General features: G+C 36.6%; 1 protein-coding gene across 1 annotated transcript in view; it reads right to left on the bottom strand.

Moving 5' to 3' along the window:
- LOC149787520 (uncharacterized) overlaps nucleotides 1–5,147 on the bottom strand; it is a 108,974-nt gene extending 103,827 nt beyond the window's left edge. The window contains exon 1 of the mRNA XM_089973647.1: nucleotides 4,221–5,147. Within this exon, the coding sequence (XP_089829773.1) occupies nucleotides 4,221–5,127 (907 nt within the window). The 5' untranslated portion in view covers nucleotides 5,128–5,147. The remainder of the gene's footprint in view (nucleotides 1–4,220) is intronic.
- Nucleotides 5,148–25,187: the final 20,040 nt, after the last annotated feature.

The following is a 25,187-nucleotide window of genomic DNA, read 5'->3' as shown; positions in this document are numbered from 1 at the left end:
CAGGGGTAGATAATGGCAGGCATTGCCATGCCTGGGTAGTACCGATCTATTAGATTAGTTTTCATAAGCATTTGGGCAAATATATTAAGGAAAATATTTTATTCATAGGAAGAAAAATCTAAATATTATTTTATTTACAGATTTGGCATAACAACGCAATTATGAAGGTAAAAAATGTATGGGACAATACTCATTTCTGTGAAAATACGGAGAGAAAAAAAAAGCAGCAAAACAAATACTGCTCAGCTAATGCTAGCCATTAATACACATATGTAGACATAAAATTAAACCGTAAATTTGCAATCCTATCAATGGCCTGTTGTTATAAAGCTAGAATTACTTTAAGAAAACCCCTCTTTCTAAAAATAGATGCACTTGCATATTAGCTGTTTCCATTCAGTTGGAAGGAAGGTTCATTATTATACCAATTGTAATGCTTCAGTTTGTTATCTATGAATAGTTATGGTAATGTTTTATCGGCAACAAAGAAATTGGGATGAACAATATGGAATGAAGATGTGTGCATTGTTTCAAAACAAGTTTATACATTTGTTTCATAAAGTAAAAAAATAATAATTCTTGTTTAAGGGTAGTTGGTTAAGCATTTTTTTTTATACTAACCTACATTTACAATACTGTAATCTAGCTACTCCTATCATTTTAACTTCATTAACATCTTGCTTTGCTTCCACCACTTCTCCATGTCCTGTCCTAAAGGAAAAGTCACTTCTCCCTAAATTCAAGTCTAGCTTGACCCCTGACTTGACTCATTCGGCCCGAGGTTTTTGTTGTTTTTGCCAGAAATGTGTGTAGGAAAGACATTTGGGGGGCTATTTCTGAATACATTGTAATACATCGGCTTTCAACAGATTTTCCATGAGACTAAAGCCTAGTTGTATTAGAAACATCCTTTTTCAATGGTTATTTTGCTTGCGCATGAGCAGAAGGGTAAAAGTTGGAGTTGTTTTGGTTTTTTGGTGGGTTTTTTTTGCTTAATGGACCCATCATTTTCGTATGTAGACCACAATTTATTCCAAATGCCCACCTTATCCTACTTTTTGCAAAGAATCACCTGTCTCTGTGCAGTTAAGACCGTTATGCCTTAGATCTGAGGCTAAAAGGTCAAAAATCCGGACACAAAATCGCATTCCAACCTCAAGCGAATTTTTGGTGGAAAAAAAAAACCGGGTTCAAAAAATGAGTTTTTTTTCTTCTGTATTTTGTAGTGCAACTAGAACCTCCAGATCATTTGGTATCATTTTAAAGCTTTATCTGTCTGCTTTTATTTAATACCACCCACGTTGGTGTATCTTAAATGACCTTGATGCTTCAGAGCTTGGAAGTAGGGTACAGCCTCATCACGCATACAGACAGGATCGGTTAAGCAGCTTTAATGTAAAACCACCCAAAATTTTCTAACACTTTACCAAAAGTCTCCTGAAGATGTCAAAATACAAACATACTGGACAAACATTGTTAGGTAGATGGTCAAAATGGTCGATAAAGTCATCCAAATAATTACAGACCCCATTCATTCAAATACAATTTATCCAAAGTGATGGAAGATAAAACTGCCACAAACCTAGTATGAGACTTGACACTTTAGCTTCCAAATAATCCTCTATGAAGTTCAACACTGATTTTGAGAGAAAAGAGCTAATCCAGTGGAAGACATAGAAAGCGGTTACTGTTCTTATTTCATTAACTGATAATGTAAGGCATGCTAAACTTTCAGGCTCTATCAACATGGTGTACTAGGCACATCCTTAAACTGGATCAATACATTCCTTTTTTATTGCACTTGTTCTTTTAAGGCCAATTTTAACTGGGGTTCCACAAGGCTAAGTGTTAGGCCCTATTCTCTTCCTGTTATACATATAACAGACTGGATTTTGTTAAAAATTACCCATTATATATCTAACAAATATAATTACATTATTAATTAAATATTATGTTATACATGCTTTAATGATGACTTTAAATGTGTGAAATGCTGATAATATTACAGTTACTAGCTATGGTTTTAAGACAACTTAGATTTGTAGGTAGTTACAAATGATCTGTCACATGGTAGAAGCAATATTAGACGACAAGGTGTCAGATGTATGCCATATTTGTTAAAGAACCTGTATACCATTAGTAACAGTAATTGTACAAGGCAGGAAGTTTGCACATTTCAAGTGGACAAATGTCCCCAGCATATTAATCATATGGTCACATCAAGTCAAATCACAATGTGGTCAGACTAATGAATTCCTGGCTAGGAAACTCTTCCTTCCCCATGTTCTGTTGACCAATAAGAAACTTGTATTATAGTCCAAAGTTCTAATTTGTAAGTCAGTGAATGCTTAGCATGAAACAAAAAGCTTGAACAAAGTAAAAAAAGACCAGTTTGTTTTAAATCGAAGGTCAGTTAAGTTCTGTCATGATTGGTATTCAAGCAACATGTAGTTCAATTAAGGTGTAATGTTGGAAGAGTGTCTTGAGCTATACATATTGGATAGAAGTTTTTATACTGTATATACCCACAAGTCCAAATGCAAACAACACAGATCCAGGTATGCCATCACATTATGTGTTGGCAGATCAGTTTCTGTTTTTGTTTTACTTATTACTCATAGCAAACTGCATAGACACAGATTTGCAACCACAATATGCAATGGCACATCTGGATCTGTGCAGCTGGACTCAACTTATTAGAACGTATATATGGTATGTAACAAACTGTAACCATGGTGAACTCTGTGGAGTATAAGATGTCAGCTAAATGAAACCATAAACTGAATCTGTCATTGCATAGTGTGTTCTATTCATGATATTAAGCCAATAGAGTTAACCATATTAAGTGACTGCAGATCTAGATCTACCATATACAGTCACATACAAGTCAGATACAACTGCAAACAGCATTGACCCAAATCTGTCATTGCATAGTGTGTTCTATTCATGATATCAAGCGAACAGAATTAACCACATTAAGTGACTGCATATCTAGATCTACTATATATAGTCACATACAAGTTAGATACAACTGCAAACAGCATTGACCCAAATCTGCCATTGCATTTTTCTCAAATGATTTTATAATATAGGATTCTTTAAAACCCTACAACTGAATTAAGTGTTTAAAAGGCTTTTGGATGTTTGCTGCTAGGTCATTGTTACACAATGATAATTACGGGAGCACATTAAGCCTGACATCTAGATCTATTGGGGAATACCTAAGCATTACTTCGATACTTGGTGAATTTGAAGCTGTTCCTTCCTTTAATACAAGAATTATGGTTGCTCAGTGGTTAGCATGCCAAACTTTTGACCAAAAGGGTTCAGGGTCTAATCATGTCATCGGATCAGTTGGGTTGGCTACCATGTACAAGGCCCTTTACAATACTGTACATAAATCCAAAGTATCCCAAACCACAGAAATTTCCCTCAACAGATTATATTTCACACAACTACAGACCATCAACAATCTTTTCCCTGAGCTTAACACATTAACCCCTGGTAAATCCCATGTGATCTTTCAATAACATAATGCCTAGTTGTGTTAGAAACATCATTTTTCATTGGCTATTTGTCTCGCGCATGAGCAAAAGGGCAAAAGTTGGAGTTATTTTTATTATTTTTGCTAAACGGATTTCTTTGTTGTTGCCAAACGGAGCCATTATTTTTATATCAAGATCACTCTTTATTCCAAATGCCCATCTTATCCTACTTTTTGCAAAGATTCATCTGTCTGTTTGCAGTTCACATGGGTTTGCCTTAGATCTAAAGTCTAAAATCCTAACACAAAATCGGATCCCAACCACAGGCCAATTTTGGGTAGGAAATAAATCGGGTCCAAAAAATGAGGTTTTTCCCTCTGTATTTTGTAGTGCAACTAGAAATTCCAGATTATTTGGTATCATTGTAAAGCTGAATCTGTCTACCACTCTATAATAACACCCACTTTATACATGAACTTGATGCTACAGAGCATGGCAGTAGGCTACTACCTCCTGCCACTTTAACTCAGGGGTTAAGATGTTAAAGACTCTTAACTTAAATGGTGCAAGATGAGTTGCATGCACACACAGATGGACAGGGTCTTCTAACAAAGAATTAGAAAAAAATAAGACATTTCATGAACCATATATAAAGTCATAATGGTTGTTGAATCTAAAAACACAACGACTGAAAGTATATTCCCTTTGACTGCATCAGGAATGAACTCCAATTACCTCCACAACTGTATGGATAAGAGGAATTTGTTCTCTCTTCAGGTGATCTTACTGCAGGCTTATATCCATGGTACAAATAAGATTGACAGCCAGTGTCCCAATTGAAATAATGTGGCCACTGTTCCTGACCTGATCTTTCCCAACCAAATGGCCATGGTCCTTGATCTGATCTTTCCCAACCAAATGACCATGGTCCTTGATCTGACCTTTCCCAACCAAATGACCATGGTCCTTGATCTGATCTTTCCCAACCAAATGGCCATGGTCCTTGATCTGATCTTTCCCAACCAAATGACCATGGTCCTTGATCTGATCTTTCCCAACCAAATGACCATGGTCCTTGATCTGATCTTTCCCAACCAAATGGCCATGGTCCTTGATCTGATCTTTCCCAACCAAAAGGCCATGGTCCTTGATCTGATCTTGATGAAGTGATTTTGTTCCAGCATTGTGGTGAATAAGGTGTAGTGGTTGGGGTAATGCTTCTACTACAAAATGAGGGCTGTATTCCTGCTGGAAACCTGCAATTGTTCCATAACCAGTATTGCATCCATTCGCTACAGCAGGTACATGGTCCCAATGCCTCCAATACTCTGACATATCTCTCAGGCTCTATCTCATCACCCTCCACAATGCCACTTTCATTTCTGAAAGACATTTCAGTCTTTTGTGCAGTATTATCAGCCAAGTTTTCGGATTCACTACTTGTAATGTCCAAGTGTGTCCTTCTATTTTGCTGTGTGCACTTTCTTGCCTTCCGTTCCTGTTCCATGCCTGTTCCATCAGAATTGTTCATACTAGTTACAGCAGAAGCTTCATGTTCAAGCTCGTCATCTGCCTTACTGAAACCACCTGTCTTGGCATGTTGTTGATCTCCAGCTTGTGGAATTATATGTGCATGCCCCATCTCATCTTCAGCACAAACGCACTTTGCTGATCCCTCCATGTATAAATTTTGAGAATGGTGTCCCTTGAAAGTTTTTAATTCCTCTTCCACTGGCGAAGATTTCTCACAATACAGTTCACTCTTGAAGGACATTTGCTTTAGAGAACTACATAAATCCTCTACTCTTGTCCCATTTTCAAAATGATGAGGATGCTGTCCCATTTTCTGTGTGTTGTGCCACTGCTGATGTGCTTTGTGCTGTTCTTTTTGCCAATGCTCCCACTCAGACAAAGAGTATGGAATGTGGCATCTCCGATAAAAATCCTGATGCCCTTGTGCAGCTGGATCAAAGTCATGAAAACTGTAACTAGATGGATCTTTCTGATAGCTTTTTTCTGATGAGATAGGTGGTACATAGTATGACTTCATGCTCCCTTGTCCTCTGTCTGTACTCCCTCTTTCATATGCAAATGAGTGAAACACAGAAGTGCTTGTCAAATCTTCCTGACTTGTTGTTCGAAATATTCTCCTATTCTTCAGTGAAAGTGGTCCTTCATCTTCAGAACTGCAGGAATCTTCATCATAAGGTAGATCACACAGTTCATCATGATTGGTTGCAACGTCATTGTCATTATGAGCATAATCATTCTCTGATGGTCCCAATCTGAAGCATGCAGCCTCTGAGGCATGAACTGATGAGTCATCTGATAAGCCCCACACTCTTCCACTAAACTCACAGAGATCATCCTCTACTTTAAACTGAACACCATGTACTGATACTTCCTCTCTCCCAATGCCTTCCTGGCTGGAGTTGGAATCTTCTGCAGCAAATTTTTCCTCCAGTACAGTAGTCTGTACATCAACAACACCATTAACGACAGTGCTTTTGACAGAAATGCCTATAATCTCTGTCTTCAAATTGTCTGGTTTATGCATAGTGGAGTCAGTATTGGCTATGCTCAAATCTACAACAACACTGCTGGCATCAACACCAACACTCTGGTCCAATTTAGTCTGCAAATTTCCATTATACAGCATAGACAGCTGACCACCATTCTCAATGGAGCCTATCCCTACAGGGTTCTTTTTTAACTTTGTCCCTGTTAAGAATTTGCATTCAGTAACACTTGGCTCTTCCTTTGTCAGTGTTGAAAGACTGGCAACATTTTCACATCCAGCAGTTTTAGCAATATGTACCGATCCCAGCTTTGTGTGAAATTCTTTATAGAAACCTCTACCTCTGCCTACAATTACCTCAGTGGAGGTGTTCCTAGAATCATCTTTCTCCGGGATTATTCTCACATCAAGTCCAGCTCCATGAAAATGCCTAATTCTATCTTCCTCTTCATCTCCATACTCTTCTGAGGATGCAGCAAAATATTCTGATGATTTCTCTCCTAAACAATTATGTTTGTCAATAGGAAGCTCTTTCTGCCCTTTCAATGTCTTGCTTAAATTCTGTCTATCATTTAAGTTCATTTTTTCATGACAAATCTGGTTTTTCAAGGCTTGTCTGTCAAGATCTGGATGGTAATACACCAACTCTTTTTGAGTAGAAAATCCTCTAACAATTTTGTTTCCTTCATCTTCTGGCAAACCTGACGACTGCTGTGAATGACAGGCTGAGGATCTCTTTGGAGCAACATACAAATATTTGATGTTATTCAGTTCACAAACACCATTGCTGCAAATGAAACTTTTATGTGCTCTGTAGTTGGACTGAAACAGAGATGGCACCAGTCTTGACTCAGGGAGGATATTATCCACATCAAAGTCTTTTATCTCACCCTTGGAGCTGGTACATGTTGTTGAAGATTCTACAACAACATCACAAATTGTTAATTTCAACTTTTCCATATTTGCATCATTTTCACTATTTGTCAATGTTGAAACACGACAATTTTCTTCACTGCATTCAACAACAGAAGCAGAATTGGAATTATAATGGATACTGCATTCAGACTCAAGCTGGTTTTGATGAACTTTAGATGTGATCTCCACAATTTTAGGTGTATTCTCAGGTAATTGTTGTCCCACTGCTGTGTTGTCAGTGGAAATTTTTTTTGATGAAGTAACACCACAAATTGGCTTTGAAGCACATGCTGAATAAAGTTCAAATTTCTCACTTTTTGTATATTCAACTTCATTACAGTCTACAAATGAGTCTGGTAATGAAAGACTTGGTTCATGGCCTGGACAGGATTCAACTGTGGTAATCAACAATTCTGATTTGCTCACTAATTCTGACTCGTTTGATTTATTCAGAAGTAGTTTTGGATCTTGAACAGTGTCTCTATCTAAAATACTTTTCACAAGAAATTTGGGTTTATGCATGTGACTTGCCACAGATGTCTTCCGCAGGTGATTTAGTTCATGAACATGCTTTGGACCTAATGAAGCGTTTATTAAAGGTTTTGGGTCTGCTTCATTTAAAGGGTCGGATTCCAATGCAGGATTTTCTAAAACTTCAGATTTGTGCACGAGACTTGTTTCAGACAATGTATTCTTAAGAAATAAAGATCCATGGACATATTCTGGATCCAGTGACTTACTTGCTAAAATTTTCTGGTCATGGATGTGATCTTCAGATCCAGAAATTACTGAATGTTCTGGTTTGTTAAAATGTCTGGACTCCGGTTCCAGTTCATGCACAAGTTTTGGCTCAGATGTAAGTGAATGGTTTGATTCATTCACATTACTTTCCTTAGAAGCAATACCTTCTCCAAGTTTTTCAACTGCATTTATCATTTTGATCTCAACAGCCATATCTGTTACTAATGAAACACTACTTCTCTTGTACGCCTTGACATTTAGTCTTGGATGAATTTCTGATGAAGGAGAATGAAAGGATTCCTTCAAACTGTCACTATTCTGTGAGATATTATCATGCAAGCATACCCCAATGTCATTTTCAAGCTGCGGAGGTGAACCTACTACAATCAATTCATTAGTCCAATCTTCAGACTCTTGAAATCTATCTTTTATCTTTTGTTTCATACATGAAACTTTCGAGAATAAAGTTGGTGCAAAACTTGATTCTCTTTTTCTTACAGAGGAAGTATTATCATTCAAAGCTGTCTTTTCAGTATAAGCACTACCCCATTTGTTTGCATACACAGCAATTTTGGGGGTACATTTGTTTGCATGCACAGCAATTTTGGGGGTACATTGTAAATCTGAAGCTTCAATTTCTTCTCTACAAGTCATTAAAACATGCCCTCCCAAGTTACTGTCTGAATCCTCATTCTGCTCAGAGCTTGTCTTCACTATCGTAGTTGCATTCTCCCCTGATCTCATAATAACAGGAATACCTGCCAGAGCGTTCATGATTACAGGAACACTGTCCGGAGTGGTAACAGGAACACTCTCGAGATCCCAGTTTTCCGCAAGAGAAGCTGGATATCTTGATGAATCTAACAATGACTTTCCTTTGCCTGAATCTGGAGAAGGCACAGGTCGTAATTCCTTTATTGTCATGCATTGCTGACCATCCATGCTAACCTCATTAAACACATTGCTCTGCGATAAATCGATCAAATCCAAACTCCAATCTTCAAGCTCTGTATTACATATAGGCTTGTAGTTATTGCTAGCAACTGTAGCACAGTGGTTCATATCAACTTCGGCTGAGATGGCCATCCTGGATGAACCATATAAATGACTTGAACTTTGCTGCCTCTCCCGTTTTGTAAAAACATCCGAACTGCGATGAAAATAGCTGGTCCCATGGCAGGTCTTCTGCTCAGAATTGGCAGACTGATGTCTCCAACTTGATCCCTTTGTGGGGAAAGATTTTTCTCTTTCCCCATTTTCATCTAAATGTGACACTTTACCAGAAAGTCTAGGGGGTCTTCTCTGAAATCTAGGCGAGTTTATGTTTGGTTGATGAGCTGGTGTCAGGACTACAGAGCATGGTTCGACAGAAAGTCTAGGGGGTCTTCTCTGAAATCTGGGCGAGTTTATGTATGGTTGATGAGCTGGTGTCAGGACTATAGAGCATGGTTCGACAGAAAGTCTAGGGGGTCTTCTCTGAAATCTGGGTGATTTTCTGTATGGTTGATGAGTTTGTGTCAGGACTGCTGAACATGTTTCGACAGAAAGTCTAGGGGGTCTTCTCTGAAATCTGGCTGATTTTCTGTATGGTTGATGAGTTTGTGTCAGGACTGCTGAACATGTTTCGACAGAAAGTCTAGGGGGTCTTCTCTGAAATCTGGCTGATTTTCTGTATGGTTGATGAGTTTGTGTCAGGACTGCTGAACATGTTTCGACTGAAAGTCTAGGTCTTCTTCTCCAAAATGATTTTCTGTATGGTTGATGAGCTGGCATCGGGACTCTTGAACCCAGTTTCCAAGTCTTGGCAGGTAGAACCATGGCATGATTACATGGCGATCTATCATCCATGTTTTGCTGTTCGAAAGCTTCAACCTCTCCTTTAGCCACACCGATGTTTACAAAAATGCTTGACTCTACATTCTGCCCATGCCTCTTGCTGTTATCAGCACATTTACTCTTCTGAGAAAGAGCAGATGCCTCCATAACTTGACCTGATTTTCCTATAGAATCCTTCTGGCATGTGAAAATCTCCTTTCTATCAGATGAAGGACAGTACGAGTCAGGTTCATCAGATCTTTGAGTTCTGGCATCAGAACGTTCTCTGTGCTGCTGCAAAGCAGAACCTGACCTGACAGATTTCTCAGCAAGGTGTGCTTTATCTCTGAAGGTTGATGACTCTCTCACAGACTTTCTAAAGATGAGGAGACTGCCCCTTTGGAACAATGTTCTTTGCTTCCTGAACTGCAATGGCATCTTAGAGATATGAATCTTTGCTAATTCTGAAAAGTAAAAACAGGATTGACTGGAAAACTAAGAAAGCTTATGAAATGCTTACAAAACATGAATGTAGGACTGGTTTTTTCATCCATACAACCATTTGTCCATATGCAACAACAAATAACCCAAGGCAATGTCCTTGTGTAAATATTCTTCTTTACACAGGATGGTATGTCCCAAATGAAGGGGGAGCAGGTTATATTAATTTATTCTAATTAACAAACAAGTCAGAAATAACTTAATTTTGATACACGACTCAATACAACTCACCTAACCATTTCAGTCACTAATTTACAGCAAGTATTAAGTTCTCAGTAAGTATCCTAAATGTATTCTATTGGTTCATTTATAATCAACATTTAAACCGCAACATGTAAGATTGGCTCTACCTATTGTATCGTTTTTGCAGATTTATTCATCTGATCAGTAGTTTCGTAAATAGAGGCAATGATGTTCAATTTGCATTTAATTTTACAGTTGTTGTTGTAGGGTTTAACACCATTTTTCAGCACACGATAGGCTATATAGGGCGGCCAGTATTAATGGTGGAGGAAGAACCCGGGAAAACCCCAGAAAGAACCACCGACCCATGAGAAGCTAGTGGCATGCTTTCTCACATACCCACATTGGCTGAATCCAAGATTCGAACCCACACAGACAGATGTGAGATGGCAGTGATCCATAACTGCAAACACTTTAGACCACTCGGCCACTCGGGAACCCTTTTTTTAATGTAATATCTTGCTTTAAAAAAGCCAATTCAAACTGCAATAAAAGAATACCATAATGTGTACTAATACAAGGGTTTTGTGGAGCACAGTGACTTGTCAGCAAATAATACAGTACAACAAAAAAACTAAAAATCAGAATCCGTTGAAACTTCAGACACAGGAGACAATTTATTTTTCTGACATAAATTTGAACATTTATTCCAAAACTCAGGACATTTATCTGTCTGGTTAAAAAATGACAAATTATATAAGATAAGATTAAATTAGATGTTTTATAGAGAATGTGGCTTCATGGAATAGCATCTGCACTAACCAAGGTTCTGATATGTTAACCTATTTGCACCTTGGTTGAGTAATCATATATTTCAGTGCTTTGTTCTAGTGACATCTATCGGATTGTTTCCTCCCTTGGTATGTAAGGCCAACTAACCAGTAGCATGTAACAGTGCCACACAAAACCATCAAATTAACAGTTTGCGCAAAACATGTTGCAAAGAGTGAACAGAGGTTACACTCACTAAGCAATACTGAGGTTGCCATTTTAAAGAGAAATATGTTCCAGCAAGATGCTTGTGCTGCATGAAAGCATTCTGTAATACATACATTGATGTGTTTTGAGAATATAAACCAGTCAAGATAGCGATAGAAAGGTGTTGAGTGCATGACTCCACAGGAGGGGCCTCACCAAACGTTTTGGCTGGTGGAGTGAAAACTTGCAATATAACCAGGGAAGCAAAGAACTGGAACAAAAAATATTTTTTAATTGTGGATATACGACATGTATGTATGTGTGTATGTATATATATATATATATATATATATATATATATATATATATATATATATATATACATACATACACACACACACATATACACATATGCTCACTCGATAATTCATGCCCTGGTAACTCACGAACCCACTTATAATGCATGGACAGGCATGGATCCCATTTATTTTAAAACTAGAGATATAAAAAATGGACCTCTATTTGTTGAACTTGAGGAAAATTGCAATCAGAATTTACAAATGAAACACTGAAATATCACTTGTTTTATTGTTGAAAACGGTAGAGGCTTGAAATACGAATCAACACTATGAAATTGTCAACATCTGATAAGAAGTTATAAAAGTTTTACATTTTCTTTCCAAATGTCATTCTTAGTATACCACAAAAAATACAGTAACAATATTCAACGAAAGCTTGATCAATGAAAATGTTACTTACTCTTTCTGGAAGCAATTCTTTATTAAATAAAATACAGTTAAATAAGTTTGCTTTTTAGCTGAAATTTCTATTTTACTTCTACCATTTACTTAGCTTTAAGTGTAATGATCATAAAAGCAACGTACCCTTTTGCATTTAAAAGTAAAATGTGTCAATCAACAGACATGTCAGTGAGCGTTTCTCTGAGAACCTAAATAAGTGTCGACCGTGTTGTGATAGCTGATTTTGCTTAAGTATTTGTTGTATTGTTGCACTAAATTAAAGCTGACTTCCTTTCTATTATGTTAACTGCCTCTTTTGTATCAAATAAAGGATGTGGAATAAAAGAAATGTTAAAAGACATGCAAGTCCTACATGTGTAAGATCTAGCGGCCCTGGTTATGTCAGGTGAACTCATTTCATTTGATCAATTTAACATATCACTGTAGTTTCAGAAAAATCCTGATTTGGTACTCAGACATATGCTCAAGGATGAGAAGAAGTTTCACTATTCCTTGCAAAGAAATCATGGCATCAATATTTTACGAACTGAAAAGTACAAAGATTTAGTTTAACGCAGACAAATGTTACACACAATTAATGTTGCGATTTTTTTATCAAAATAATCTTATTTTGTGGTGTATCAACAGTTAATCTGCTTCCCTGCTTTGTAGACTCTCTTCTTCGAACTCTTCTAGACCATACTAAGCAGGGAACCAGACAAATTAACAACAAAAATTCAATGACCTAATACACAAATGTTTTCGCATACACATGAAGGTTCTTGAAACCAGTTGGAATAATAATGTTAATGATCTTTCAAATGTTCTTGATGAGTCTGGTTATCGTAGTGGTGTTTATTAGTATCTTGCCAAATCGGTATTCCATAATTTGGGAACTAGACTAACTGTTGATACACCACCAAACAAGATTCTTTTTTTTCTTCAAAAACATATGACATTTATTTCGTGACACGTCTACGTCGAAACTCAATTTTTTATTGTTCAAATAGTACAATGTTAATGTTGTGATTTCAGTGGAAGTAATAATGATAATTTCTTATCATCCCTGAGGTTATCTCTAAATCCCAGTTCAAGAATTCTCTGGAACTCACTTGCTCACAAATGGTCCGTATCTGTGAAATCAAGCTCTATTATTTATTTAGTATTCATTTCGCTTGGCTGCCTTGTTATCTTTGATCACAGCTATGAACGAGTCGATTAATTTAAGGTAGTTTCTGTTACATACACATTAACGTTTATTACAGTGTTCGACTGATCAAATGAAGTGAGTTCACCCGACATACGACTGAGGCCGCTAGATTTTATGTTAGTCCAATTTTTGTGCCATTTAACTTTTCTTTTATTCCACCTCCATTTTTTTAAATTAAAAAGACATAATTATCGTGATAATACAAAGGAGGCCAGCTTTTAATTCAGTGCAACAATACAACAAATACTTCTGCAAGTCAGTTATCAAAACACGGGCGGCACTTAATTAGGTTCTCAGAGAAACGCTCGCAGACATAGCTGTTACGGTAGATTGACACATTTTACATTTAATTACAAGAGGACACATTGCATTTCTGTCGAATACACTTAAAAGTAAATAAAAGATGGAACTAGAACACAAATTTCAATTGATAAAATATTTATTTAATTTGTATTTATCTATTAAAGTACTGCCTCCACTCGGCGTAAGTGACATTTTCATACAATCGTTAATTGTGGTGTACTAGAAATGTCGTTTAGAAAGCAAATGTAAAAAATTGTATGAGCTATTTTTAAATTTGATATTTCATAGTGTTGATTAAAATTTCCAGGTACTATCTACCATTTTCAACAATAAAACAAGCGATATAACAAAAATTTCCATTTCCAATTTCGATCGCGATTTTCTTCAAGATTAAACAAATAGGGATACATTTTTGGGGTATTTTCGGGTTTAAAAAATAAGTGTTATAGGCGGGTTCGCAAGTTAATGAGGGAGTGGTATATATATATATATATATATATATATATATATATATATATATATATATATATACATACATACATACATAATACTGTAAATTCATGAAGCCACACTGGAATTCAGACCAGGATACAATGGGGGAATATTTACTTTGGTGAGTTCATGATGTAGTGCAATGACAGAACTGTATAATCAAAGAGAGCTGAATAACAGGACTTTAATCATTTCTGTTACTCTTATGTCATTTATCAGTGGTGGTGCTAGTGGGAATGTTGGAATGTGTGTGCTAGATGTCAATAAATGTAATATTACTTGTGTATTTTCTGCTGTTTGTCTTCATTCTTCTGAGTGTCTATCGCCTGTCCCAAACATTCACCCTCCCCATCTAAAGTATTCGACTACATGCAGGGGAATGTATGACAAGCAGCGGTGCATTGTACATTGGCCAAAAATAGTGGAGGCAATTGACTTCAAAAGGATACTTGCAAGTTTAACATCAAAAGTATGACTATGAACAGAAGCCATTACCGACTTCAGAAGGATACTTTTAAGTTTAGTATCAGAAGTATGACTATGAACAGAAGCCATTACCGACTTCAGAAGGATACTTTTAAATTTAACATCAGAAGTATGACTATGAACAGAAGCCATTACCGACCTCAGAAGGATACTTTTAAGTTTAACATCAAAAGTATGACTATGAACAAAAGCCATTACCAACTTCAGAAGGATACTTTTAAGTTTAACATCAGAAGTATGACTATGAACAAAAGCCATTACCGACTTCAGAAGGATACTTTTAAGTTTAACATCAGAAGTATGACTATGAACAGAAGCCATTACAGACTTCAGAAGGATACTTTTAAGTTTAACATCAGAAGTATGACTATGAACAGAAGCCATTACCGACTTCAGAAGGATACTTTTAAGTTTAACATCAGAAGTATGACTATGAACAGAAGCCATTACCGACTTCAGAAGGATACTTTTAAGTTTAACATCAGAAGTATGACTATGAACAGAAGCCATTACCGACTTTAGAAGGATACTTTTAAGTTTAACATCAGAAGTATGACTATGAACAGAAGCCATTACCGATATTTGAGGGATAAGATGAATATGTACCAATATGGAGCGGCAGTGGAAAATTGCTTATTCATGAGTCAAATCCAGTTGTGTATGCTATCCTGGTCTCAATCATGTAGGAACAGTGTTCAAATTTGAACAAATTGATTTGACTTGATGCAGTGGCTTGCTGCTGCATCCAATGAGTGTGTGTGATTAGGATTTTTAACGTAGCTTTAACCATCTTTTAGTCATATCGCTATGATGTCTGCAGTGTGGCAGTTTATAGTGATGTCTAGCACTGAGGCACCATGCCGTAGACGTAGCATTATGTCCCACCCAGTCACATTATCCTGGCACCAGGCAGAGCAGTCCTAACACTAACCTCTTAATGCTGAGCGCCTATCAAGGCAGCAGTTAGTACCATTTTTATAAGTTTTTGGTATTACTCGGCCGGGGTTTGAACCCAAGATATAATGTAACTTTTTCTCAGCTACAGCACACAGAATATTCTCTTCCTTCTTAAGTCACTATCCCAAACTTTAGTACCACCCCTAAGGACAAAATAAATTTTCAATGCCCTTTTAATTATCTTCATATAATTCATTCCACAAGTTTCGAATTTAATTCCTTCCTAGGAGGGTAAACAATTTACAGTAAAATATAAATTATCAGGCACCATCTGGGACATTGATTTTGTTCAGACAATCAGTTGTTCAATGATGAAATTTTGGTCAAAGTTCACAAAAGATATAATGAAAATAAACACAGCTAACATTTAAGTCTATTCTCATATAAGCCAGCAGTGATTATTGTTTCTGGGGCCCCGAGTGGCCAAGTGGTCTAAAGCGCTCACCATTCTGGATCACTGCCATCTCACCTCTGTCTGCGTGGGTTCGAGTCCAAGGCTCGGCTAACGTGGGTACGTGGGAAAGCCTGCCAGTAGCTTCTCGTGGGTCGGTGGTTCTTCCCTGGGTTTTCCAGGGTTCTTCCTCCACCAGTTACACTGGCCGCCATGTATAGCCTATCTTGTGCTGAAAAATGGCGTTAAACCCTAGAACAACAACAACAACAACAATTATTGTTTCTCACCTATCAAATCACCACTGACAGATGCTGAACAGTTAATTATATAGGCTTTGACTAAAGAATGCCTTTTACCTGACTGATATGCATCTATAATTATACTAGATTACCATGGATTTCGTATGACAAATATTTATCATCAGTGAGATACGAACACTGTAACAATCAGGTATAAAAATGAACTTACTATCGTTGTATTCTTGTCTCTATTTGAGTGAATATTTCATATAATTGGCCTCTGGATAATTAATATTTTACTGTATAATATCTACTGTTGTCTTGTCGAAAACCATAAACAGCAATCTGCTAAGCTCTTTGATCACCAATGGCTGTCTGTGCCGAGATTTCCTCATTTATCAAGAAATGCATAAATCAGCTTAAACAGTTGCTTTGAACTTCTAGTAACATTTTCTTGCCATTGTGACCTCAAATGACCTTCACTATTTGAATAAGTTCACTGAAATTTTTCTTCCAAATAATCATTTATCAATTGATACAACAGATACTTTCATTGATGTTGAGAAGACTTACATTGTGTTGTTAAAGACATATTTTTGTTCGTGTACTGTTTAAAACTGAGGAAATCTCAGCACAGGCAGCCACAAGTGATAAAGGAGCATAGTGAATTGCTGACCATGGCTTGCAATGATGACAAGTCTTGTAGATCCAATGAACCTGCTTCAGTATCATGCAATCATTTTACAAGATTTATAGAAAATGATTAAATCAAACCTACCGATATAATTCATCAGAATTTGATCGAAGAATAAAGCATTCATTGGGGAAGTCACAAAACATTAACTGAGAAAAAGAAAAACAATAATAAAACAATAAAATACTAACCAATGTGCTAATACATTTGATCTTCAGAAAACTCCGGACTCTGCTGACAAACGAAGGCCAACTAAGAGTAATAAACAATGATGAAGAAAAGAACATACAGGCAACCAGGTATTTATTATACATGTTTCAAAGGGACAACACATTTATAAAATACGCATGAATTTGCACATTTTCATTTCATGTGAGAAAAGGATGAACAAGCAGAGAGATGTATTTCATAACTGCTTGTTATACATAACATGTAAACCAACGTGACTTCGAATGTTCATACTATGTTTCTGACTTTAGTGAAAGTCTAGTCAGTTCAAGGTCAACCTTAATTGCTATTATTTCAGTATAGATTTCAATAAGAATTTAATAAATTGGGCATTTAAATTCCTGGTTTGGAATTAATTGCATTTTTCTAAATCTGAGTGTTAATTCCTGTTATTAATGCAATGAATCAAATGAAACTGAACTCCTTCAAGGTCTTATCAAAATAGAGCTGGATAAGTAGTTCAACTCAAACCAATCTGACTGACCCTGAAATCTATTAAGAGTCTTCATTACTCAGTGTTGCACATAGGAAACCAAGTGCAGGGGACATAGTGTCCCCCCTCGAGCCAAATCTGGAGGCGACACACCCTTCTAGATGCACAAATGAAAACAACAGTACATAGTGCATCAATAGTGCTATGGCCGCTTTAACAGTTTTGTCAGACCACTCCGGCAGCCTAGTGGTTAAAGCATCCGCCTCGGAAGCAGAGCTCGTGGGTTCGAACCCTGGCTGAGTCATACCAAAGACTTACAAAAATGGTACTAACAGCTGCCTCACTAGGCACTCAGCATTAAGAGGTTAGTGTTAGGAATGTTTGACCTGGTGTCAGGATAATGCAACTGGGTGGGACATCATGCTACATGTCTGCGGCATGATGCACCAGTGCTAGACATCACTATAAACTGCCACACTGCAGACATCGTAGCGATATGACTGAAAAATTGTTAAAGCTACGTTAAAAATCCAAATAACACACATGTACTTTAGCCAACACTTCTTTCAGTAACGGAAACCCGACACTGGCAGACATGGATCGACGGTAGAGATAAATCTGATTACTTACCTTACGTCACGATATGAATTAATTAATTATTGGTTCTTGACACATTTGAAATAAAAAGTGGCAGTTTGCGAGGGGAACATTTTACATTTATATACTAAATAAATATGCTGGCCACTGGTCATGCTAGAGGGGTGGCCATTATTGAGGGGTACCTTTGATCACAAACTCGCCGGTGCCAAGGGATTCACAAGTGGGTGGCTGCTGGCCGGGGAGGCATTCAATAATAACTTTTGTTCTTGTACACACATCTAATATCTCCAATTTACCTATAATGGGTTGTTTCACTTCCTGATCCTACCTATGCAAATTAACACAATGTGCTCACCCACGACAGCCTTAAAATACTTCTCACTAGATATTGTCAGCCAATTAAGTAATACGTGAGATGACGGTTTATACCAGACATCTGTACCTTCAATTGCTACAATTTAAACTGCCCGAAGGATAGTTTTAGATCAGCTCCAATCATAACTGTTTACCATTTATGCATGCAACATGTAACAGGCATATATGAAGTGTTTTTTTAAATTAGTTTTTATTTTTTTAATTAAGATAACAAAAAATTAATTGTGTTTTTTGAAACACTACCGTGTCAGGGGGTTTGGGAGTACAAAATTATATTTTTTAGAATGACACACCATGCTTCAATCTGATCTCAAATTCATGCAGGACAGTGATGATCAGATTTAGATTGTGTCGTATTAAGGCAGGTACATCACCATCTTGAAAATACATTTACACATTTCATCAGAGCAATCCAAGTTTCCTCAGGAAAAATTAATTTGTTTCCGACCAACTTGATGGGCACCTCACTCAGAATACAGGACAAGCCTGATCTAAAATTAGAGAGGCCCCAGGCATCGGGCTATCAAATTTTTTGAGCACTGAATGAGAAAAGACCAGACCAAACGCTTAAACAATCTAAGCATATATATATAACACAAAGATGTGCATCAATTTTTATTTATCGTAATCAAGAGCCCCCATTTTGTTCATTTTAGCTATTAACAAAATCTCTTGACACTGATCTTAATCTGGGGTGTGGGCATATGTATCAACATGCACACAGACAAACAATGATCGCTATCTCAAGCTTCCACTAAGGTTTTCTCAATAATAATTGATAACCAGCAAGTCGTCTACAGAAGTTCAACATTAAAAACTTATGTGTGTAGGTTTGTAAACATGCTGAGCATAAACAAAAATTACCTCAAGATAAGCTTCCATGGCAAAGTCACATTAAAATGTATCAGTGATCTCATCAAAATCTGAAACAGAAAAATTAAATGTCTGAAAACACGAGGCATAAATGTATCTGATATCACTCACATGTCTAACATCAGGGAACACGCTACCAGGCAAAGTGGACGACAAAGTTCCCTAAAAAATGTAAACTTTGCCTTCTTCTGTTAGGAAAGAGAAAATGATTTCGCCCTGTGATCTTTTTTTTTAGGTACATCAAATGACAATTTTTTCTGAGATGACCACTCGCCTTATCCAGGTTAGTTCTACTGTTGTAGCAAAATGTATTCACCAAGCCATCAGTACCAAGACCTAGTTTTTATATCAATTACGCTGACAAACAAACTCTTGCACATTTACAGGCATGTGTTTTGATGGCTGATTGACAACCAGTGTATCCCTAGGGGTGCAGGACTGAGAGTCAAAAATCACCTTGGTGTCAAAACTGGGGCTCAGACTGAGTTAAAAACAAACTTTGGTATCAAAACTGGGGGTCAGATAAAAAAATTCGGGTCTCTGAAGCACAAATGAGGGTAAAGGTAAACACTGGACCCTTTCTTGAGTAAGTTAGCAGTTATCAGGTACTATCACTGCCCGATATCTGCATGTTATCCTTCGATGAAAAAACATACAAGCTTGTTTCAAAGCTTTAAAACAGTATGTAAATAGCAATTTGTGTTTTAACATCAGATTAGGTGATCTAGATATTTTAACTGCCTCTTGTACACTACTTAGTCATAAAATTAGTTTGAAACTGTAAGTGAACCAGTAACAGGGCAATAATGGCAGACATCACTATGTCTGGGAAGTACCAGTTTATTAGACTATCTGTTTTTGTAAATCATTGAGCAAATATATTCAGAAAAATATACAATTCATAGAAAGCAAAATCTAGGTATTATGTTATTTAAGGTGTAACATTAAAATGCAATTATAGAGGTCAGAAACGTGACTACATGACCTCTGATGTCACTGACATGTAGGTTGCAAGATTTGTATAATCATGTGACTTGAATGCAAATGGCCAGATCCGGGTCAAATTTCAGCAACGACGTACTTTTGTCTCATCTGTCAGCCGATTAAAGACATGATGAATGCTATGCTCATGATTTTTGAGAAATAAATCATATTCCTATTGTTTTCATGCAGGTATATCTTGATGAAAGGTTGTTGAAGTTTGCTGGGCCTGCTAGTAAGCAGCTATCCCATGCCAATACCAAATGGTGTAGGCGAATTCCAACCTTTTGATAGTGAATGGACTCTGACCCTACACCCCAACATAGCTGTCCAAGTATCAAAACTGGGGTGGCAAGGGTCAGAGAAAACTTGGACTAGGAACAACGCAAGACAAAACTGAGCAAACATAAACTGTTGTTTCATTGCATGACAAGGGCGGAAATTTAAAAAAAAGTTTCTAATGAGAATCAGTTTAAAACCACGTTTATTTTCTGACTATTTCTTCAGTGTGGTAATGTACAGTTCTAACATCCTGTTTCTACAAAAGATCTAACAGTTACAGGTCACAAAAGGTCAACTCCAGGCTCTACACTCAGTTATAACCCTGTGTCTTATGATTACATTAAGTAAGAAACTGGTGTGCACGTGTTTTCTCTGTTTGGGAGAGTTGTGACCTAGCCATTAAAGTATTTAGACCAAACCTTTGTTTTGTGTTAATCAGAGAAACAACACTGAGATGCATAAATTTACAGACTGACAACAATTTTTGTTCATCAAATCGGAAAAGTTTGTGTATTTGACGCATGATGTATGGGTAGATAAAACACTTCTCCCTAATATTGTAGTCTAGCTTGACCCCTGTAACATAACCTAATAGTTTATCAATTCACTAAGCAGCTAATGTACCATGCCAATCTCTTGTTTTAGCAATAACCTGCTTAAAACATTCCATACCAATGTGCATCCCATTCTTGTAGAAAAAGAGAAATATATGTCTCTATTTGTTGCTTAACATCAAAACAATCACTACTGAAGTTGGCCAATGAAAGTTACATATAGCTGCTTTTGTTTAAGAAAATGATTTTCAACTGCAGAAATTTGGAAGTAGGAAATTTAACAGATTTTTCTGATCAAAAATATTTTTTTAATTAAATAACAATATACAACAAAATATTGATCAACAAAAATCTTGGTATATGCCTATTGATGGCAACACTGAATGAAATAAATAACCATTAAAAAAGGTCTTGTGTACAAATTGGTGTTTTGTTTTTATTTTTATCTGGGTCTTAATGTACATATAATCATCATAAATGAAATAAGCTCTCATCTACTCAAACATGAAAATTGTTGATTCAGCTGATTATGTCTAAATCATTATTTTTTGAAAACTTCGTGGTCATTGGACAGAGTGACCCAAGCTAATTAGGACAGCTGATTATGGCTAAATCATTATTTTTTGAAAACTTCGTGGTCATTGGACAGAGTGACCCAAGCTAATTAGGGCAGCTGATTAAAGTACCTGAAAGGCTTTGACATCACTGTAAAACCCAGGTGTAGACCTGCATTATTTCTTGTTAAAATCACACCCAACTTCAAGGTTTTGCCTTGGCTAACTTGTGGATTGTTCTGAAAAACTTGCAGTGATACATTCGAAACAGCTTGCAAGTTTAATAAATCAAGGATATTTACTTTACATACATTAATAGAGTGTATATTTCATTGTGTGGTACAAAAAATAAAATATGATATTGTAATGAGTGGGGAAGCATGAATTAAACCACAAGATGAATTAATTCATGTATTTATGACAGAAAATGTTTTTTTTAATTATATATATCAGACTTTACCAAGAATTGAAGTTTAGACAATTCAACTCGCTCTTCAGGACAAAATCCAACCTCCACCCCTTTTCATAAATTCTCCTCACTCTACTAAGCTGATCAGTGATCATATAAATATCAGCGATTTATGAGAAAGATAAGCTTGGGATGACCTCATCTATTGCAGTATATTACATTTGTTACACTTTGTAAATGCTTACAATCGGTTTGTGCATATCAACCAAAATGTACTCAAATCCCAGGCAATGGTCTCTTTATAGGAAAAAGAGAAAGTTATTAATGAGATTAAGAGGTCTCAATTATGTTATTAAAAGTGTTCTCCATGGTATAGCAGTGTTAGGGACCAGTTTCGCACTGCTAAAAGAGACCGCCATAAAGCTGAGAGGCTTTGGCTTTCCACCAGACTGACTATTCATAAGCAAATCTAAGTAGCCGCTAAGAATGTCACAAACATAGTCCATGCAGCGAAATCAGCCCACTACACTACTAAGATCATGGAAAGTTCCAGCTGCAAAAAGCTCTTCGAGATTACCAACAAGCTAATGTCAAGGAACAAATGTACACCACTTCCAACTACCTTCTTTCTATTCGACCTTCCAAACCTGTTTGCAAATTTCTTCCGTGACAAAGTATAAACCATTAGAGATAAGCTTGACACCACAATTTCAATTGACTCGTCGTCATCATACAGTTGGGATACAGAATTTGAGCGGCAACCATTAGCAGCATTTGAACTTGTCTCTATGGATTTCGTACGTACAATCGTGATGAAGAGTGCACCAATGTCATGTGCACTTGATCCAATTCCAACATCACTGCTGCTTGAGTGCTCAGATCCAGTATTGCCTTCACTAACTGATGTTATTAATACCTCTCTCTCATCCGTGAAATTCCCATTATTTTTCAAAAATGCCATTCTAAAGCTTATGCAAAAGAAACCAATACCAAACCATAATGATTTAAAGAACTACCGCCCAATTTCTAATCTCCAATTTATATCAAAAATCTTAGAAAAGGTTGTTCTATCCCAGCTTGTATCTCATCTGAATTGAAACAGTTGTTTTTAGCAATGTACAATCTGCATATCGCCCTTGCCACAGTACTGAAACTACTCTTCTAAAAGTAGTTAATGACATTCTCTCTGCGTAGGATAGCGGAAAGATTAGTCTTAACTCTCCTTGATTTGTCTGCAGCATTTGACATAATAGACCATGATGTATTACTTCACCGTCTCTAGCATGTATTTGGCATTCATGATACTGCCTTACTGTGGTTCAAGTCCTACCTGGTCAACAGGACACAAATTGTATCTGCAAATGGAATACATTCCAGCCCAGTTAATCTATGTTGTGGTGTTCCACAGGGGTATGTTCTCGGACCTGTTCTCTATACACTCAGCCGCTCTCAAGTGTCATAGATCATCATCCAGTGTCTCACCATTTGTACGCTGACGACACCAAAATATACAAGTCTAGCCACCCAACTGAAGTTGATGCTACCTTCCAAGGTGTAGAGAGGTGCATTTCTGATGTGAAATCATGGATGACATGTAACAAGCTGCCGATGAATGATGATAAAACTGAGGCCATTCTGATCATAGCACAAAGACTTTCTCATTCACATCCTTCACCTCAAAAAATAAATATCAGAACACCAACATTAAATTCACACAATCAGTATGAACCCTAGGTGTTACTCTGGACAGTACTCTCACATTGCACCAACATGTCATGAACATATGCATGGCTGCATATCTTGAGCTGAGACGCATCAGCTCCATTTTCAAATATCTTTCAGCTGATGCCACTAAAACACTTGTATGTTCATTAGTATTATTAAGACTGGACTATTGTAACTCAATTCTGTCTGGTTCATCTTCAGAAAGTTCAAAACACACCTGCTCGGATCATACTTAGAGTACCACGATCACAGCACACCTCCTCACTGCTCTGTACCCTACACTTGGCTATCCATTCGATCCAGAATCAAACACAACATTTGTTCTCTGTGCTATGTTTCACTTACAGACTCTAGTCCAACATACCTATCTGACCTCACCCATGTGTACATACCAGCAAGATACTTACACTCCTCTTCTGACAATCGTATACTCATTTTTCCCACTACAAAAATGAAGTTCATATGGATGTTCTTTTGAATACCAGGGCCCAGCAACATGAAATGAATTGTCCACTGACACATAGCCAAAGTGATCCCATTCATGAGCTCTTAAAACTCACATATTTCGACTGTAAGAAAAAACTTAAAGACCTAATAATGTTCCCTACCTTAAATATTTTCAGCATGTTTTTTAATTTCATGGTGTGTTTTTTGTGGTGGTAATAATGTTATAGGTAAGTACATTGAGCTTCTAAAGATTAGGTGTAATACAAAGTCCTCATTATTATTATTAATTATTATTATTATAAACTGGTGGAATTAATCAAGTCCTGACATGGTAAGCTGAAAAAAATAGTGAAAACTAATTGGAGAAATGAAAGAAAGGTAAAAACATAAATAATGCAAATCTTTGATGTTAAATGATATCAACGTAGTTATAAGTGATGACACAGAAAAGGCAAATGCTTTCAATTAATTTTGTGAACAGTCAACTATAAAAAAAACAACTTACCTCAAATAGTGATAACAGTTATCTTGTCCTGCTCTTGATAATATTACTGTAACAAAGAATGTTTGTAATGTAAATCCATCAAAAGCATGTGGCCCAACTTAAAGCATCCTAAATGGCTGAAAAGAATTGCACATACAATTATGTATTTACTGTGCTGCATATTCAATATTCCATATCAATGGAATTAGCAAACATAGTGTATGTGCAAAAGAATGGTTCCTTAACCATTGTCAAGCCATCATCCTAATAGAAATCTATGATGAAAGTTTGCATAAATAGGGGTTTTATTAAACAACTACCATTATTGGTTCTATTTTAAGATTACTTTGTGGAATCCATTGATCAGATTGACAGTTGTGTTCTGATATAATTCAGTAAGAATTATCATTGGAACTACTAAGTGTTCATTGACTCTGGATTAACACACTATTTTGAAATGAATGTTAACTCATTCTGAATTGCTTTATTGTGGGGCAACAGGACTGTGAAGACTACTGGAATTCATTGCCTTATTGTGGTGCAACAGGACTGTGAAGACTACTGAAATTCATTGCTTTATGGTGGTGCAAC

Source organism: Sinohyriopsis cumingii, chromosome 11 (genome assembly GCF_028554795.1).
Source record: "Sinohyriopsis cumingii isolate HCF-2022 chromosome 11, ASM2855479v2, whole genome shotgun sequence".
In the NCBI taxonomy this organism is placed as follows: Eukaryota; Metazoa; Mollusca; class Bivalvia; order Unionida; family Unionidae; genus Sinohyriopsis; species Sinohyriopsis cumingii.
Note: the sequence above shows the minus strand (reverse complement) of the source record. Positions and strands in the feature narration are given on the sequence as shown.